Raw genomic sequence first — 18,094 nt, 5'->3', positions numbered from 1 at the left:
TCTAGCAGGGTGTTGATATCTCACTGCTCTCTCCTCTCTCTAGCAGGGTGTTGATATCTCACTGCTCTCTCCTCTCTCTAGCAGGGTGTTGATATCTCACTGCTCTCTCGTCTCTAGCAGGGTGTTGATATCTCACTGCTCTCTCGTCTCTAGCAGGGTGTTGATATCTCACCGCTCTCTAGTCTCTCGTCTCTCTAGTAGGGTGTTGATATCTCACTGCTCTCTAGTCTCTAGTCTCTCTAGCAGGGTGTTGATATCTCACTGCTCTCTCGTCTCTCTAGCAGGGTGTTGATATCTCACTGCTCTCTAGTCTCTCTAGCAGGGTGTTGATATCTCACTGCTCTCTCGTCTCTCTAGCAGGGTGTTGATATCTCACTGCTCTCTAGTCTCTCTAGCAGGGTGTTGATATTTCACTGCTCTCTAGTCTCTAGTCTCTCTAGCAGGGTGTTGATATTTCACTGCTCTCTAGTCTCTCTAGCAGGGTGTTGATATCTCACTGCTCTCTTGTCTCTCTAGCAGGGTGTTGATATATCACTGCTCTCTCGTCTCTCTAGCGGGGTGTTGATATTTCACTGCTCTCTAGTCTCTCTAGCAGGGTGTTGATATTTCACTGCTCTCTAGTCTCTCTTGCAGGGTGTTGATATTTCACTGCTCTCTAGTCTCTCTAGCAGGGTGTTGATATCTCACTGCTCTCTAGTCTCTCTAGCAGGGTGTTGATATCTCACTGCTCTCTAGTCTCTCTAGCAGGGTGTTGATATCTCACTGCTCTCTAGTCTCTCTCGCAGGGTGTTGATATCTCACTGCTCTCTAGTCTCTCTCGCAGGGTGTTGATATCTCTCTGCTCTCTAGTCTCTCCAGTCTCTCTAGCAGGGTGTTGATATTTCACTGCTCTCTAGTCTCTCTCCCAGGGTGTTGATATTTCACTGCTCTCTAGTCTCTCTCGCAGGGTGTTGATATCTCACTGCTCTCTAGTCTCTCTAGCAGGGTGTTGATTTCTCACTGCTCTCTAGTCTCTCTAGCAGGGTGTTGATATCTCACTGCTCTCTAGTCTCTCTCGCAGGGCGTTGATTTCTCACTGCTCTCTAGTCACTGGATCCATAAGCAGTCCGGCGCCGCTGAGTGTGTGTGTGTCTCCCCTCTCTCAGGTGTACACCTCTCACGGCCCTACGGTCATCATGCCAACATGGTTCTGCTCCAGGGATTGGTTCCATTGTGTCGGAACCTTTGACGAGGGCGGCAAGGTGAGACTCCACCCCTAAAACCTCTCCACGCAAATCAAATTTAAAATCTAAAACCAACCACTTATGCAGAGTTGAATGATTTGAACAGTGGGTCCACCGAGTCTATCGAGGGAGGACTTCCCTTTCAGGTGTGCTCAGGGGTTAGAGGTCAAGGAGTGCAAGCACAAGACTGCATGAGGACTCCTATAATTTGTCCTATGTTATATCACAAATCCATTTGAATAATGTGTGACCTCACTCTTCCCTTCTCTACCACCTCCTCCCTCATCACCCTCTTTCCTCTCTCTTCTTCTCCTCTCCTTTCCTCTTCTTCTCTCCTGTCCTCTTCTCTCCTTTCCTCTCTCCTTCTCTCCTGTCCTCTTCTCTTTCTTTTCTCTTCTTCTCTTTCCTCTCTCTTCTTCTCTCCTGTCCTCTTCTTCTCTCCTGTCCTCTTCTTCTCTCCTGTCCTCTTCTTCTCTCCTGTCCTCCTCTCTCCTGTCCTCTTCTTCTCTCCTGTCCTCTTCTCTACTGTCCTCTTCTTCTCTCCTGTCCTCCTCTCTCCTGTCCTCTTCTTCTCTCCTGTCCTCTTCTCTACTGTCCTCTTCTTCTCTCCTGTCCTCTTCTCTTTCTTCTCTCTTCTCTCCTGTCCTCTCTTCTTCTCTTCTCTCCTCTCTCTTCTACTCTCCTTTCCTCTCTCCTCTCCTGTCCTCCTCTCTCCTGTCCTCTTCTCTTTCTTCTCTCTTCTTCTCTCCTGTCCTCTCTTCTTCTCTTCTCACCTCTCTCTTCTCCTCTCCTTTCCTCTTCTTCTCTCCTGTCATCTTCTTCTCTCCTGTCCTCTTCTTCTCTCCTGTCCTCTTCTTCTCTCCTGTCCTCTTCTCTACTGTCCTCTTCTTCTCTCCTGTCCTCTTCTCTTTCCTCTCTCTTCTTCTCTCCTGTCCTCTTCTCTTTCCTCTCTTCTTTTCTCCTGTCCTCTTCTCTCCTGTCCTCTCTTCTTCTCTCCTCTCCTCTTCTCTTTCCTCTCTCTTCTTCTCTCCTGTCCTCTTCTCTTTCCTCTCTCCTTCTCTCCTGTCCTCTTCTCTTTCCTCTTTTCTTTTTCCTCTCTCTTCTACTCTCCTGTCCTCTTCTCTTTCCTCTCTCTTCTTCTCTCCTGTCCTTCTCTTTCCTCTCTTCTTCTCTCCTGTCCTCCGCTCTTTCCTCTCTTCTTCTCTCCTGTCCTCTTCTCTCTTCTTCTCTCATCTCCTCTTCTCTTTCCTCTCTCTTCTTCTCTCCTGTCCTTCTCTTTCCTCTCTCCTTGTCTCCTGTCCTCTTCTCTTTCCTCTCTTCTTTTTCCTCTCTCTTCTACTCTCCTGTCCTCTTCTCTTTCCTCTCTCTTCTTCTCTCCTGTCCTCTTCTCTCTTCTTCTCTCATCTCCTCTTCTCTTTCCTCTCTCTTCTTCTCTCCTGTCCTCCTCTCTTTCCTCTCTTCTTCTCTCCTGTCCTCTTCTCTCTTCTTCTCTCATCTCCTCTTCTCTTTCCTCTCTCTTCTACTCTCCTGTTCTCTTCTCTTTCCTCTCTCTTCTACTCTCCTGTCCTCTTCTCTTTCCTCTCTCTTCTTCTCTCCTGTCCTCTTCTCTCTTCTTCTCTCATCTCCTCTTCTCTTTCCTCTCTCTTCTACTCTCCTGTCCTCTTCTCTTTCCTCTCTCTTCTTCTCTCCTGTCCTCTTCTCTCTTCTTCTCTCATCTCCTCTTCTCTTTCCTCTCTCTTCTTCTCTCCTGTCCTCCTCTCTTTCCTCTCTTCTTTCTCTCCTGTCCTCTTCTCTCTTCTTCTCTCATCTCCTCTTCTCTTTCCTCTCTCTTCTACTCTCCTGTCCTCTTCTCTTTCCTCTCTCTTCTACTCTCCTGTCCTCTTCTCTTTCCTCTCTCTTCTTCTCTCCTGTCCTCTTCTCTCTTCTTCTCTCATCTCCTCTTCTCTTTCCTCTCTCTTCTACTCTCCTGTCCTCTTCTCTTTCCTCTCTCTTCTTCTCTCCTGTCCTCTTCTCTTCTCACATCTCCTCTTCTCTTTCCTCTCTCTTCTTCTCTCCTGTCCTCCTCTCTTTCCTCTCTTCTCTCCTGTCCTCTTCTCTCTTCTTCTCTCATCTCCTCTTCTCTTTCCTCTCTCTTCTTCTCTCCTGTCCTCCTTTCTTTCCTCTCTTCTTCTCTCCTGTCCTCTTCTCTCTTCTTCTCTCATCTCTTCTTCTCTTTCCTCTCTCTTCTTCTCTCCTGTCCTCTTCTCTTTCCTCTTTCTTCTTCTCTCCTGTCCTCTTCTCTCTTCTCTCATGTCCTCTTCTCTTTCCTCTCTCTTCTTCTCTCCTGTCCTCTTCTCTTTCCTCTTTCTTCTTCTCTCCTGTCCTCTTCTCTCTTCTTCTCTCATCTCCTCTTCTCTTTCCTCTCTCTTCTTCTCTCCTGTCCTCTTCTCTCTTCTTCTCTCATCTCCTCTTCTCTTTCTTCTCTTTTCTTCTCTTTCCTCTCTCTTCTTCTCTCCTGTCCTCTTCTCTCTTCTTCTCTCATGTCCTCCTCTCTTTCCTCTCTATTCTTCTCTCCTGTCCTCTCTTCTTCTCTTCTCTCCTCTCTCTTCTACTCTCCTTTCCTCTCTCTTCTTCTCTCCTGTCCTCTTCTCTTTCCCCTCTTCTTCTCTCCTCTCCTCCTCTCTTTCCTCTCTCTTCTTCTCTCCTGTCCTCTTCTCTTTCCTCTCTTCTTTTTCCTCTCTTCTTCTCTCCTGTCCTCTTCTCTCTTCTTCTCTCCTGTCCTCTTCTCTCTTCTTCTCTCCTGTCCTCTTCTCTTTCCTCTCTCTTCTTCTCTCCTGTCCTCTTCTCTTCTTCTCTCCTGTCCTCTTCTCTCTTCTTCTCTCCTGTCCCTCTCTCTTTCCTCTCTCTTCTTCTCTCATGTCCTCCTCTCTTTCCTCTCTATTCTCTCCTGTCCTCTCTTCTTCTCTTCTCTCCTCTCTCTTCTGCTCTCCTTTCCTCTCTCTTCTACTCTATTGTCCTCTTCTCTTTCCTCTCTCTTCTTCTCTCCTGTCCTCTTCTCTCCTGTCCTCTCTTCTTATCTCCTGTCCTCTTCTCTTTCCTCTCTCTTCTTCTCTCCTGTCCTCTTCTCTTTCCTCTCTCCTCTCTCCTCTCCAGGGAGTTCCAGAGGATCTGTTGTGGTTCTATCAGAGTGTTGGTCAGGGAGGAGGTGTGGTCAGAGTGGACCAGTGTTTACTAGTCTACCGCTACCATCAACAAGCTGCTACACACTCTGTCCTGGAGTAAGACATGCACACACAGCCACGCTTACACACACACACACACACACACACACAAAACATGTCCTCCAGCTACACACAGCTGTCCAGCTGACCCCTTCCTGAGCCTCATCCTTGGACACACACACACTCACCTATGGAATTCCCTAGCCTTGTGTGTGTGTGTGTGTGTGTGTGTGTGTGTGTGTGTGTGTGTGTGTGTGTGTGTGTGTGTGTGTGTGTGTGTGTGTGTGTGTGTGTGTTGCCCTTTCCAACCTCTATAGCGACACACACACGTAGGACACGCGTAGCGGAAAGCCTGTTTCTGTAAATACTCTGACAGGGAAGACCTCTCCTTCCCTTCCCTCATAACCTCCTCACTCTCATCCCCTCCTTCCTGTTATCACTCCTTCCTTCCATCTGTCAATCATATATCTAACCTTGTTGATGCGCTGTCACCATCTACTCCTTTACAAATCATCCTCTCCTCCCTCTCTCCTGCCTCTCTCTTCCCTCTCTCTTCCCTCTCTCTTCCCTCTCTCCTCCCTCTCTCTTCCCTCTCTCCTCTCTTCCCTCTCTCTTCCCTCTCTCTTCCCTCTCTCTTCCCTCTCTCTTCCCTCTCTCTTCCCTCTCTCTTCCCTCTCTTCCTCTCTCTTCAATCTCTCTTCCCTCTCTCCTCCCTCTCTCTTCCCTCTCTCCTCCCTCTCTGTTCCCTCTCTCCTCCCTCTCTCCTCTCCTCCCTCTCTTCCCTCTCTCTTCAATCTCTCTTCAATCTCTCTTCCCTCTCTCTTCCTCTCTCTTCAATCTCTCCTCCCTCTCTCCTCCCTCTCTCCTCCCTCTCTCCTCCCTCTCTCCTCCCTCACTCTTCCCTCTCTCTTCAATCTCTCCTCCCTCTCTCTTCCCTCTCTCTTCCCTTTCTCTTCCCTCTCTCTTCAATCTCTCTTCCCTCTTTCCTCCCTCTCTTCCCTCTCTCCTCCCTCTCTCTTCCCTCTCTCCTCCCTCTCTCTTTCCTCTCTCCTCCCTCCCTCCTCCCTCTCTCCTCCCTCTCTCTTCAATCTCTCTTCCCTCTCTTCCCTCTCTCTTCCCTCTCTTCCCTCTCTCCTCCCTCTCTCTTCCCTCTCTCCTCCCTCTCTCTTCCCTCTCTCTTCCCTCTCTCTTCCCTCTCTCTTCCCTCTCTTCCCCTCTCCCTCCCTTTCTCTTCCCTCTCTCTTCAATCTCTTTCCTCCCTCTCTTCCCTCTCTCCTCCCTCTCTCCTCCCTCTTCCCTACCTCCTCCCTCTCTCCTCCCTCTCTCTTCAATCTCTCTTCCCTCTCTCCTCTCCTTCCCTCTCTTCCTCTCTTCCCTCTCTTCCCTCTCTCTTCCCTCTCTCCTCCCTCTCTTCTCCCTCTCTCTTCAATCTCTCCTCCCTCTCTCTTCCCTCTCTCCTCCCTCTCTCTTCCCTCTCTCCTCCCTCTCTCTTCAATCTCTCCTCCCTCTCTCTTCCCTCTCTCCTCCCTCTCTCTTCTTCCCTCTCCTCCCTCTCTTCCCTCTCTCCTCCCCTCTCTCTTCCTCTCTCTTCCTCTCTCTTTCTTCTCTCTTTCCTCTCTTCCCTCTCTCTTCAATCTCTCTTCCTCTCTCCTCCCTCTCTCTTCCTCTCTCTTCCCTCTCTCCTCCCTCTCTCCTCCCTCTCTCCTCCCTCACTCTTCCCTCTCTTCAATCTCTCCTCCCTCTCTCTTCCTCTCTCTTCCCTTCTCTTCTTCCCTCTCTTCAATCTCTTCCCTCTCTTCCTCCCTCTCTTCCCTCTCTCCTCCCTCTCTCTTCCCTCTCTCCTCCCTCTCTTTCCTCTCTCCTCCCTCCCTCCTCCCTCTCTCCTCCCTCTCTCTTCAATCTCTCTTCCCTCTCTTCCCTCTCTTCCCTCTCTTCCCTCTCTCCTCCCTCTCTCTTCCCTCTCTCCTCCCTCTCTCTTCCCTCTCTCCTCCCTCTCTCTTCCCTCTCTCTTCCCTCTCTTCCCTTTCTCTTCCCTCTCTCTTCAATCTCTCTTTCCTCCCTCTCTTCCCTCTCTCCTCCCTCTCTCCTCCCTCTTCCCTCTCTCCTCCCTCTCTCCTCCCTCTCTCTTCAATCTCTCTTCCCTCTCTCCTCCCTCTCTCTTCCCTCTCTTCCCTCTCTTCCCTCTCTCTTCCCTCTCTCCTCCCTCTCTCCTCCCTCTCTCTTCAATCTCTCCTCCCTCTCTCTTCCCTCTCTCCTCCCTCTCTCTTCCCTCTCTCCTCCCTCTCTCTTCCCTCTCTCCTCCCTCTCTCTTCCCTCTCTCTTCCCTCTCTCTTTCTTCTCTCTTTCCTCTCTTCCCTCTCTCTTCAATCTCTCTTCCCTCTCTCCTCCCTCTCTCTTCCCTCTCTCTTCCCTCTCTCTTCCCTCTCTCCTCCCTCTCTCTTCCCTCTCTCCTCCCTCTCTATTCCCTCTCTCCTCCCTCTCTCTTCCCTCTCCCTCCCTCTCTCTTCCCTCTCTTCCCTCTCTCTTCCTCTCTCTTCCTCTCTCCTCCCTCTCTCTTCCCTCTCTCCTCCTCTCTCTTCCCTCTCTCCCTCCCTCTCTCTTCCTCTCTCTTCCCCCTCTCTTCCCTCTCTCCTCCCTTTCTCTTCCTCTCTCTTCAATCTCTTTCCTCCCTCTCTTCCCTCTCTCCTCCCTCTTCCCTCTCTCCTCCCTCTCTCCTCCCTCTCTCTTCAATCTCTCTTCCCTCTCTCCTCCCTCTCTCTTCTCTCTCCTCCCTCTCTCCTCCCTCTCTCTTCAATCTCTCCTCCCTCTCTCCTCCCTCTCTCTTCCCTCTCTTCCCTCTCTCTTTCTTCTCTCTTTCCTCTCTTCCCTCTCTCTTCAATCTCTCTTCCCTCTCTCCTCCCTCTCTCCTCCCTCTCTCTTCCCTCTCTCCTCCCTCTCTCTTCCCTCTCTCCCCTCTCTTCCCTCTCTCTTCCCTCTCTCTTTCTTCTCTCTTTCCTCTCTTCCCTCTCTCTTCAATCTCTCTTCCCTCTCTCTTTCTTCTCTCTTTCCTCTCTTCCCTCTCTCTTCAATCTCTCTTCCCTCTCTCCTCCCTCTCTCCTCCCTCTCTCTTCCCTCTCTCTTCCCTCTCTCCTCCCTCTCTCTTCCCTCTCTCCTCCCTCTCTATTCCCTCTCTCCTCCCTCTCTCTTCCCTCTCCTCCCTCTCTTCCCTCTCTTCCCTCTCTCTTCCCTCTCTCTTCCCTCTGTCCTCCCTCTCTCTTCCCTCTCTCCTCCCTCTCTCTTCCCTCTCTCCTCCCTCTCTCTTCCCTCTCTTCCCTCTCTCTTCCCTCTGTCCTCCCTCTCTCTTCCCTCTCTCCTCCCTCTCTCTTCCCTCTCTCCTCCCTCTCTCTTCCCTCTCTCTTCCCTCTCTTCTTCCCTCTCTCCCTTTCTCTTCCCCTCTCTTCAATCTCTCTTTCCTCCCTCTCTTCCCTCTCTCCTCCCTCTCTCCTCCCTCTTCCCTCTCCTCCCTCTCTCTTCAATCTCTCTTCCCTCTCTCCTCCCTCTCTCTTCCCTCTCTTCCCTCTCTCCTCCCTCTCTCCTCCCTCTCTCTTCAATCTCTCCTCCCTCTCTCCTCCCTCTCTCTTCCCTCTCTTCCCTCTCTCTTCCCTCTCTCTTTCTTCTCTCTTTCCTCTCTTCCCTCTCTCCTCCCTCTCTCCTCCCTCTCTCTTCCCTCTCTCCTCCCTCTCTCTTCCCTCTCTCCTCCCTCTCTCTTCCCTCTCTCCTCCCTCTCTCTTCCCTCTCTCTTCCCTCTCTCCTCCCTTTCTCTTCCCTCTCTCTTCAATCTCTCTTCCCTCTTCCCTCTCTCCTCCCTCTCTCCTCCCTCTCTCTTCAATCTCTCTTCCCTCTCTCCTCCCTCTCTCTTCCCTCTCTTCCCTCTCTCCTCCCTCTCTCTTCCCTCTCCTCCCTCTCTCTTCCCTCTCTCCTCCCTCTCTCTTCAATCTCTCTTCCCTCTCTCCTCCCTCTCTCCTCCCTCTCTCTTCCCTCTCTTCCCTCTCTCCTCCCTCTCTCTTCCCTCTCTTCCCTCTCTCCTCCCTCTCTCTTCCCTCTCTCCTCCCTCTCTCTTCCCTCTCTCCTCCCTCTCTCTTCCCTCTCTCCTCCCTCTCTCTTCCCTCTCTCCTCCCTCTCTCTTCCCTCTCTCCTCCCTCTCTCTTCCCTCTCTCCTCCCTCTCTCTTCCCTCTCTCTTCCCTCTCTCTTCCCTCTCTCCTCCCTTTCTCTTCCCTCTCTCTTCAATCTCTCTTCCCTCTTCCCTCTCTCCTCCCTCTCTCCTCCCTCTCTCTTCAATCTCTCTTCCCTCTCTCTTCCCTCTCTTCCCTCTCTCCTCCCTCTCTCTTCCCTCTCCTCCCTCTCTCTTCCCTCTCTCCTCCCTCTCTCTTCAATCTCTCTTCCCTCTCTCCTCCCTCTCTCCTCCCTCTCTCTTCCCTCTCTTCCCTCTCTCCTCCCTCTCTATTCCCTCTCTTCCCTCTCCTCCCTCTCTCTTCCCTCTCTTCCCTCTCTTCCCTCTCCTCCCTCTCTTCCCTCTCTTCCCTCTCTCCTCCCTTTCTCTTCCCTCTCTCTTCAATCTCTCTTCCCTCTTTCCTCCCTCTCTTCCCTCCTCCCTCTCTCTTCAATCTCTCTTCCCTCTCTCTTCCCTCTCTCCTCCCTCTCTCTTCCCTCTCTTTCCTCTCTCCTCCCTCTCTCTTCCCTCTCTCTTCCCTCTCTCCTCCCTCTCTCCTCCCTCTCTCTTCCCTCTCTCCTCCCTCTCTCCTCCCTCTCTCCTCCCTCTCTCTTCCCTCTCTCCTCCCTCTCTCTTCAATCTCTCTTCCCTCTCTCCTCCCTCTCTCCTCCCTCTCTCCTCCCTCTCTCTTCCCCTTCTCCTCCCTCTCTCTTCCCTCTCTTCCCTCTCTCTTTCTTCTCTCTTTCCTCTCTCTTCCCTCTCTCCTCCCTCTCTCTTCAATCTCTCTTCCCTCTTTCTTCCCTCTTTCTTCCCTCTTTCCTCCCTCTCTTCCCTCTCTCTTCCCTCTCTCCTCCCTCTCTCCTCCCTCTCTCTTCCCTCTCTCCTCCCTCTCTCCTCCCTCTCTCTTCCCTCTCTCCTCCCTCTCTCTTCAATCTCTCTTCCCTCTCTCCTCCCTCTCTCCTCCCTCTCTCCTCCCTCTCTCTTCCCCTTCTCCTCCCTCTCTCTTCCCTCTCTCCTCCCTCTCTTCCCTCTCTCTTTCTTCTCTCTTTCCTCTCTCTTCCCTCTCTCCTCCCTCTCTCCCTCTCTCTTCCCTCTCTTCCTCCCTCTCTCTTCAATCTCTCTTCCCTCTCTCCTCCCTCTCTCCTCCCTCTCTCCTCCCTCTCTCCCCTTCTCCTCCCTCTCTCTTCCCTCTCTCCTCCCTCTCTTCCCTCTCTCTTTCTTCTCTCTCTTTCCTCTCCTCCCTCTCCCTCCCTCTCCTCCCTCCTCCCTCTCTCCTCCCTCTCTTCCCTCTCCTCCCTCTCTCTTCCCTCCTCCCTCTCTCCTCCCTCTCCTTTCCCTTTCTATTTGTCTATCAGTCTTATTTCCAGCTCCTTCTGTTATCTCTCACTTAACTTCTCTCCGTCTCTCTTTTCTACCATCTTAACTCTCCAGACACGTCACACTTCTGAGTCAATCCCTCTACGAGTACATATCGTGTGTGTGTGTGTGTGTCCACACTGCGTGTATATATTTCTATGTGTTAATCTAGGTCCCCCTAAATCAAAGCATCAGTGAAACTGCTAAAGGAAGCAATATGGGGACCACCCATGCACAGTGTATTTGGTGTGTGTGTATGTGTTTAATTGATGTGTGTGAATATGTGCGTGTGTGTACACCTTTGTGTGTGTGTTTGACTAGAACCATGGTTTATGGTGGTGGATTAGGTTGTTTGTCATGGAGGCCCAGTGTTTTAGTCAAACCATCACATCAGAGAAGAGCTCACTAATGTCTCCATATGATAACTATCAGGCTGTTGTTCTAGGTGTGTGTGTGTGGTCCATGTCTAACTCCTCCTCTGTCCTCCGGTCTCCAGGGAAACCATTTGGAACCTCCGTGTGGCCTTCCTCCAGGAGAGAGTTATCAACCAATGGGAATCCTTCACCATATGGAATGCTGGGAAACAGGGCCGGAAACTATACCGCTGCCTCAGTTCCTTCAGTCAGAAGAAGGTATGTACCTTTTCAACAGCCAATGGCAAAAGGTTATGCAACACTTGCTAGCCAATCAGGAGAGGTTAACAAAACTCCATAGCCAATTAGGTTGCATCTTCCACAGTCAGTACTCTCTGATTGGTAGGATCAGGTGACCCTCCTCCCCAGAACACAGTGCTGACCTTAGATCTGTTTGCAGGTTCAATGATCCTTTATCCCGTGTCCTCTGATCCATCATGACAACACAGAGCTGTTTATCATGTGTCCTCTGATCCATCATGACAACATGGAGCTGTTTATCATGTGTCCTCTGATCCGTCATGACAACATGGAGCTGTTTATCCTGTGTCCTCTGATCCATCATGACAACATGGAGCTGTGTCCTCTGATCCATCATGACAACACAGAGCTGTTTATCCCGTGTCCTCTGATCCATCATGACAACATGGAGCTGTTTATCCGGTATCCTCTGATCCGTCATGACAACATGGAGCTGTTTATCCCGTGTCCTCTGATCCATCATGACAACATGGAGCTGTTTATCTTGTGTCCTCTGATCCATCATGACAACATGGAGCTGTGTCCTCTGATCCGTCATGACAACACAGAGCTGTTTATCCTGTGTCCTCTGATCCGTCATGACAACATGGAGCTGTTTATCTTGTGTCCTCTGATCCGTCATGACAACATGGAGCTGTTTATCCCGTGTCCTCTGATCCATCATGACAACATGGAGCTGTGTCCTCTGATCCGTCATGACAACACAGAGCTGTTTATCCTGTGTCCTCTGATCCATCATGACAACATGGAGCTGTTTATCCCGTGTCCTCTGATCCATCATGACAACATGGAGCTGTGTCCTCTGATCCGTCATGACAACATGGAGCTGTTTATCCCGTGTCCTCTGATCCGTCATGACAACATGGAGCTGTTTATCTTGTGTCCTCTGATCCGTCATGACAACATGGAGCTGTTTATCTTGTGTCCTCTGATCCGTCATGACAACATGGAGCTGTTTATCCCGTGTCCTCTGATCTATCATGACAACATGGAGCTGTTTATCCCGTGTCCTCTGATCCATCATGACAACATGGAGCTGTTTATCCCGTGTCCTCTGATCCATCATGACAACATGGAGCTGTTTATCCCGTGTCCTCTGATCCGTCATGACAACATGGAGCTGTTTATCCGTGTCCTCTGATCCATCATGACAACATGGAGCTGTGTCCTCTGATCCGTCATGACAACATGGAGCTGTTTATCCTGTGTCCTCTGATCCGTCATGACAACATGGAGCTGTTTATCCCGTGTCCTCTGATCCATCATGACAACATGGAGCTGTTTATCCCGTGTCCTCTGATCCATCATGACAACATGGAGCTGTGTCCTCTGATCCATCATGACAACATGGAGCTGTTTATCCCGTGTCCTGTGATCCGTCATAACAACATGGAGCTGTCCTCTGATCTGTCATGACAACATGGAGCTGTTTATCCCGTGTCCTCTGATCCGTCATGACAACATGGAGCTGTGTCCTCTGATCCGTCATGACAACATGGAGCTGTCCTCTGATCCATCATGACAACACAGAGCTGTTTATCCGTGTCCTCTGATCCGTCATGACAACATGGAGCTGTCCTCTGATCCGTCATGACAACATGGAGCTGTTTATCATGACCATGGAGCTGTGTCCTCTGATCCGTCATGACAACATGGAGCTGGGTCCTCTGATCCATCATGACAACATGGAGCTGTTTATCTTGTGTCCTCTGATCCATCATGACAACATGGAGCTGTTTATCTTGTGTCCTCTGATCCGTCATGACAACATGGAGCTGTTTATCTTGTGTCCTCTGATCCATCATGACAACATGGAGCTGTTTATCTCGTGTCCTCTGATCCGTCATGACAACATGGAGCTGTTTATCCTGTGTCCTCTGATCCATCATGACAACATGGAGCTGTTTATCCGGTGTCCTCTGATCCGTCATGACAACATGGAGCTGTTTATCCCGTGTCCTCTGATCCGTCATGACAACATGGAGCTGTAGGAGGAGCCAGCCGGTCCCAACTGGTCATAATGGGTCGTGGATCACAATCTACTGTTACACTGACTGATACACCAGGTGTGGGGGGCTGCCTTAATCGACATCACGTCTTCAACACCCGGGGAACAGTGGGTTTCACTGCCTTGCTCAGGGGCAGAACAACAGATGTTGACCTTAATAGTGTGTGTACATACATTTACAAACAGCGGTGTGTGTGTGTGTGTTGCTCAGGTTCGAGCGTTCTGCGACGTGGATGTGAATAAGATCAAGAAAGGCTTCTACACCTATGAGGAGTCCAAGGTGAGACCTTACACTCTAGAACCGTAGATACCACAACACTCTAGAACCATAGATACCACAACACTCTAAAACCAAACTACCATAGATACCTGTTACGCACGCCTCTATGAAGAGGGAACGCAACCCCCTGCTACAACTCAACTCTCCGTGAAGTGAAAAGGTATGGACTGTAGGTGCGAGTAAGGATGACAACAGGCAGAATGTGGTACCGTTTACAAGGACTTTATTCCTTCACACGGTAATATGGGGAAAAGGGGCTGGACGGAACCAAAGCAAAGAAAGTAAATCTCAAAGCCCCCCCTCTCCTATCTTACCTGCCTACCCACTACTTACCTAATTTAGCACCACCTGGTGCCCTAACCAAAATACAGGGGGTGGTCCATCCAGGTCTTACCTATTGTGCCTAGACAGTGAATATGCTACGGGTATACAGTGCCTTGCGAAAGTATTCCGCCCCCTTGAACTTTGCGACCATTTTTTGCCACATTTCAGGCTTCAAACATAAGTTAATACTTTGTAGCGCCACCTTTTGCTGCGATTACAGCTGTAAGTCGCTTGGGGTATGTCTCTATCAGTTTTGCACATCGAGAGACTGAAATTTTTTCCCATTCCTCCTTGCAAAACAGCTCGAGCTCAGTGAGGTTGGATGGAGAGCAGATTCTCGATTGGATTCAGGTCTGGACTTTGACTTGGCCATTCTAACACCTGGATATGTTTATTTTTGAACCATTCCATTGTAGATTTTGCTTTATGTTTTGGATCATTGTCTTGTTGGAAGACAAATCTCGGTCCCAATCTCAGGTCTTTTGCAGACTCCGTCAGGTTTTCTTCCAGAATGGTCCTGTATTTGGCTCCATCCATCTTCCCATCAATTTTAACCATCTTCCCTGTCCCTGCTGAAGAAAAGCAGGCCCAAACCATGATGCTGCCACCACCATGTTTGACAGTGGAGATGGTGTGTTCAGGGTGATGAGCTGTGTTGCTTTTACGCCAAACATAACGTTTTGCATTGTTGCCAAAAAGTTCAATTTTGGTTTCATCTGATCAGAGCACCTTCTTCCACATGTTTAGTTTGTCTCCCAGGTGGCTTGTGGCAAACTTTAAACAACACTTTTTATGGATATCTTTAAGAAATTGCTTTCTTCTTGCCACTCTTCCATAAAGGCCAGATTTGTGCAATATACGACTGATTGTTGTCCTATGGACAGAGTCTCCCACCTCAGCTGTAGATCTCTGCAGTTCATCCAGAGTGATCATGGGCCTCTTGGCTGCATCTCTGATCAGTCTTCTCCTTGTATGAGCTGAAAGTTTAGAGGGACGGCCAGGTCTTGGTAGATTTGCAGTGGTCTGATACTCCTTCCATTTCAATATTATCGCTTGCACAGTGCTCCTTGGGATGTTTAAAGCTTGGGAAATCTTTTTGTATCCAAATCCGGCTTTAAACTTCTTCACAACAGTATCTCTGACCTGCCTGGTGTGTTCCTTGATCTTCATGATGCTCTCTGCGCTTTTAATGGACCTCTGAGACTATCACAGTGCAGGTGCATTTATACAGAGACTTGATTACACACAGGTGGATTGTATTTATCATCATTAGTCATTTAGGTCAACATTGGATCATTCAGAGATCCTCACTGAACTTCTGGAGCGAGTTTGCTGCACTGAAAGTAAAGGGGCTGAATAATTTTGCACGGACAATTTTTCAGTTTTTGATTTGTTAAAAAAGTTTGAAATATCCAATAAATGTCGTTCCACTTCATGATTGTGTCCCACTTGTTGTTGATTCTTCACAAAAAAAATACAGTTTTATCTCTTTATGTTTGAAGCCTGAAATGTGGCAAAAGGTCGCAAAGTTCAAGGAGGCCGAATACTTTCGCAAGGCACTGTATGTATGCCCGCGGGCCTCTTGCCTAAGCTCTCCCTAGGTGCCTTCCCCTTCCCCCCTGGGAACAAATGAAACAGGAGAACAAATACTTTCTCAAGCAAACTAAGAAACAAAGGACATCAAATAAGCTCTATCTGAGCAACAAACTCACTGAACATATCAACTGCTACCAACAACTAACTTAAATTATCCACAGCCATCAGCCTCCTCTCTCAGCAATGATTCTCTATCACATTCAATCTCTCTGCAATGACCTCCCAGCAATGACCTCCTGAACAGAACACTGGCTTTTATATAGCTTCAGAATGAATGTGTAACTGGAGACAGCTGTGTCTTGACGAGGGGCGGGGTCAGCTCTCCAATTAGCCATGGAGTCGACCAATCAGCTGCTTGAGGGATTTCAGGAGGCCATTTCCTGAAATAAACACATGCAAATAAACAAACTATAACACAAACTGGGGAACGTAACAATACCACAACACTCTGGAGCCAAACTACCATCGATACCACAACACTCTGGAGCCAAACTACCATAGATACCACAACACTCTGGAGCCAAACTACCATAGATACCACAACACTCTAGAACCATAGATACCACAACACTCTAGAACCAAACTACCATAGATACCACAACACTCTGGAGCCAAACTACCATAGATACCACAACACTCTAGAACCAAACTACCATAGATACCACAACACTCTAGAACCAAACTACCATAGATGTCAGATCAGATCCTGGAGCCAAACTACCATAGATGTCAGATCAGATCCTGGAGCCAAACTACCATAGATACCACAACACTCTAGAACCAAACTACCATAGATGTCAGATCAGATCCTGGAGCTAAGCTACCATAGATACCACAACACTCTAGAACCAAACTACCATAGATACCACAACACTCTAGAACCAAACTACCATAGATGTCAGATCAGATCCTGGAGCCAAACTACCATAGATACCACAACACTCTAGAACCAAGCTACCATAGATACCACAACACTCTGGAGCCAAACTACCATCGATACCACAACACTCTGGAGCCAAACTACCATCGATACCACAACACTCTGGAGCCAAACTACCATAGATACCACAACACTCTGGAGCCAAACTACCATAGATACCACAACACTCTGGAGCCAAACTACCATAGATACCACAACACTCTAGAACCATAGATACCACAACACTCTAGAACCAAACTACCATAGATACCACAACACTCTGGAGCCAAACTACCATAGATACCACAACACTCTGGAGCCAAACTACCATAGATACCACAACACTCTAGAACCAAACTACCATAGATGTCAGATCAGATCCTGGAGCTAAGCTACCATAGATACCGCAACACTCTGGAGCCAAACTACCATAGATGTCAGATCAGATCCTGGAGCTAAACTAACATAGATACCACAACACTCTGGAGCCAAACTACCATAGATGTCAGATCAGATCCTGGAGCTAAGCTACCATAGATGTCAGATCAGATCCTGGAGCTAAGCTACCATAGATGTCAGATCAGATCCTGGAGCTAAGCTAACATAGATACCACAACACTCTGGAGCCAAACTACCATAGATGTCAGATCAGATCCTGGAGCTAAGCTGCCATAGATGTCAGATCAGATCCTGGAGCTAAGCTAACATAGATACCACAACACTCTGGAGCCAAACTACCATAGATGTCAGATTAGATCCTGGAGCTAAGCTACCATAGATGTCAGATCCTGGAGCTAAGCTACCATAGAAGGAGAAGTCATAACCATGTTATTATGTGTCCTTTTCCTCTCCTCATTGTTCCTCCTGTCTTCCTCCCAGGAGAGGCCCAAGCCTCATATCCCTGTACTGCACTACAGAGATGCCTCTCCACCCTACATCATCTGTGTCAAGCTGGTGAGTAGAGAAAGTGTGTGTGCGTCTGTGTGTCCTGTTGTTCGTTGTTCCAGATCGTATCTCCGCCAGGTCGGTAATCTCTGCTAATGGTATAATGAGCTAGGGCGTGTGCCCTGGCACAGACACACACACGTACACACACACACGTACACACACACACGTACACACACACACGTACACACACACACGTACACACACACACACGTACACACACACACACGTACACACACACACACACGTACACACACACGTACACACACACAAACACACGTACACACACACATGCACGCACACACATGCACGCACACACACACACACATGTACACACACACGCACACACACACGTACACACACACACGTACACACACACACACACACACGTACACACACACACGTACACACACACACGTACACACACACACACACGTACACACACACACACACGTATACACACACACACGTACACACACACACACACACGTACACACACACACACACATGTACACACACACACACACGTACACACGTATACACACACACACACAAACACACGTACACACACACATGCACGCACACACATGCAGGCACACACACACACGTACACACACACACACACAAACACACGTACACACACACACACACATGCACGCACACACACACACACACACACGTACACACACACATCCTGCTGATCTTTGACTGCAGCACAATCTTTTTTACCATGAACCTCACTGATACTTTGACCGGCGCTCACCTTCACTCACACCCTCTTTAACCAGCGTTTTGCCTCAATAACTATATAACAGTTATAAAGCCTCAGTAACAACCAGACAGGGTCTAATATAAATATATAACAACCAGACAGGGTCTAATATAAATATATAACAACCAGACAGGGTCTAATATAAATATATATCAACCAGACAGGGTGTAATATATATATATAACAACCAGACAGGGTCTAATATATATATATATAACAACCAGACAGGGTATAATATAAATATATAACAACCAGACAGGGTATAATCTAAATATATATAACAACCAGACAGGGTATAATATAAATATATAACAACCAGACAGTGTATAATATAAATACATAACAACCAGACAGGGTATAATATAAATATATAACAACCAGACAGGGTATAATATAAATATATAACAACCAGACAAGGTCTAATATAAATATATAACAACCAGACAAGGTCTAATATAAATATATAACAACCAGACAGGGTCTAATATAAATATATAACAACCAGACAGGGTCTAATATAAATATATAACAACCAGACAGGGTCTAATATAAATATATAACAACCAGACAGGGTCTAATATAAATATATAACAACCAGACAAGGTCT

General features: G+C 48.5%; 1 protein-coding gene across 11 annotated transcripts in view; it reads left to right on the top strand.

Annotated features, from left to right (window-relative positions):
• LOC135530026 (queuosine-tRNA galactosyltransferase-like) overlaps positions 1 to 16,822 on the top strand; it is a 60,247-nt gene extending 43,425 nt beyond the window's left edge. For 9 of the 11 annotated variants that reach the window (XM_064958416.1, XM_064958417.1, XM_064958412.1 and 6 more), the window contains 5 exons: positions 1,146 to 1,241; positions 4,356 to 4,480; positions 10,466 to 10,601; positions 12,863 to 12,931; positions 16,650 to 16,822. In XM_064958416.1, coding sequence (XP_064814488.1) covers positions 1,146 to 1,241; positions 4,356 to 4,480; positions 10,466 to 10,601; positions 12,863 to 12,931; positions 16,650 to 16,811 — 588 coding nt within the window. In that variant the 3' untranslated portion in view covers positions 16,812 to 16,822. The remainder of the gene's footprint in view (positions 1 to 1,145; positions 1,242 to 4,355; positions 4,481 to 10,465; positions 10,602 to 12,862; positions 12,932 to 16,649) is intronic. The other 2 variants (XM_064958413.1, XM_064958419.1) reach the window with 2 other exon arrangements.
• Positions 16,823 to 18,094: the final 1,272 nt, after the last annotated feature.

This window comes from Oncorhynchus masou, unplaced genomic scaffold, assembly GCF_036934945.1.
Source record: "Oncorhynchus masou masou isolate Uvic2021 unplaced genomic scaffold, UVic_Omas_1.1 unplaced_scaffold_1237, whole genome shotgun sequence".
NCBI lineage: Eukaryota > Metazoa > Chordata > Actinopteri > Salmoniformes > Salmonidae > Oncorhynchus > Oncorhynchus masou.
This window is presented reverse-complemented; position numbering and strand designations above follow the sequence as displayed.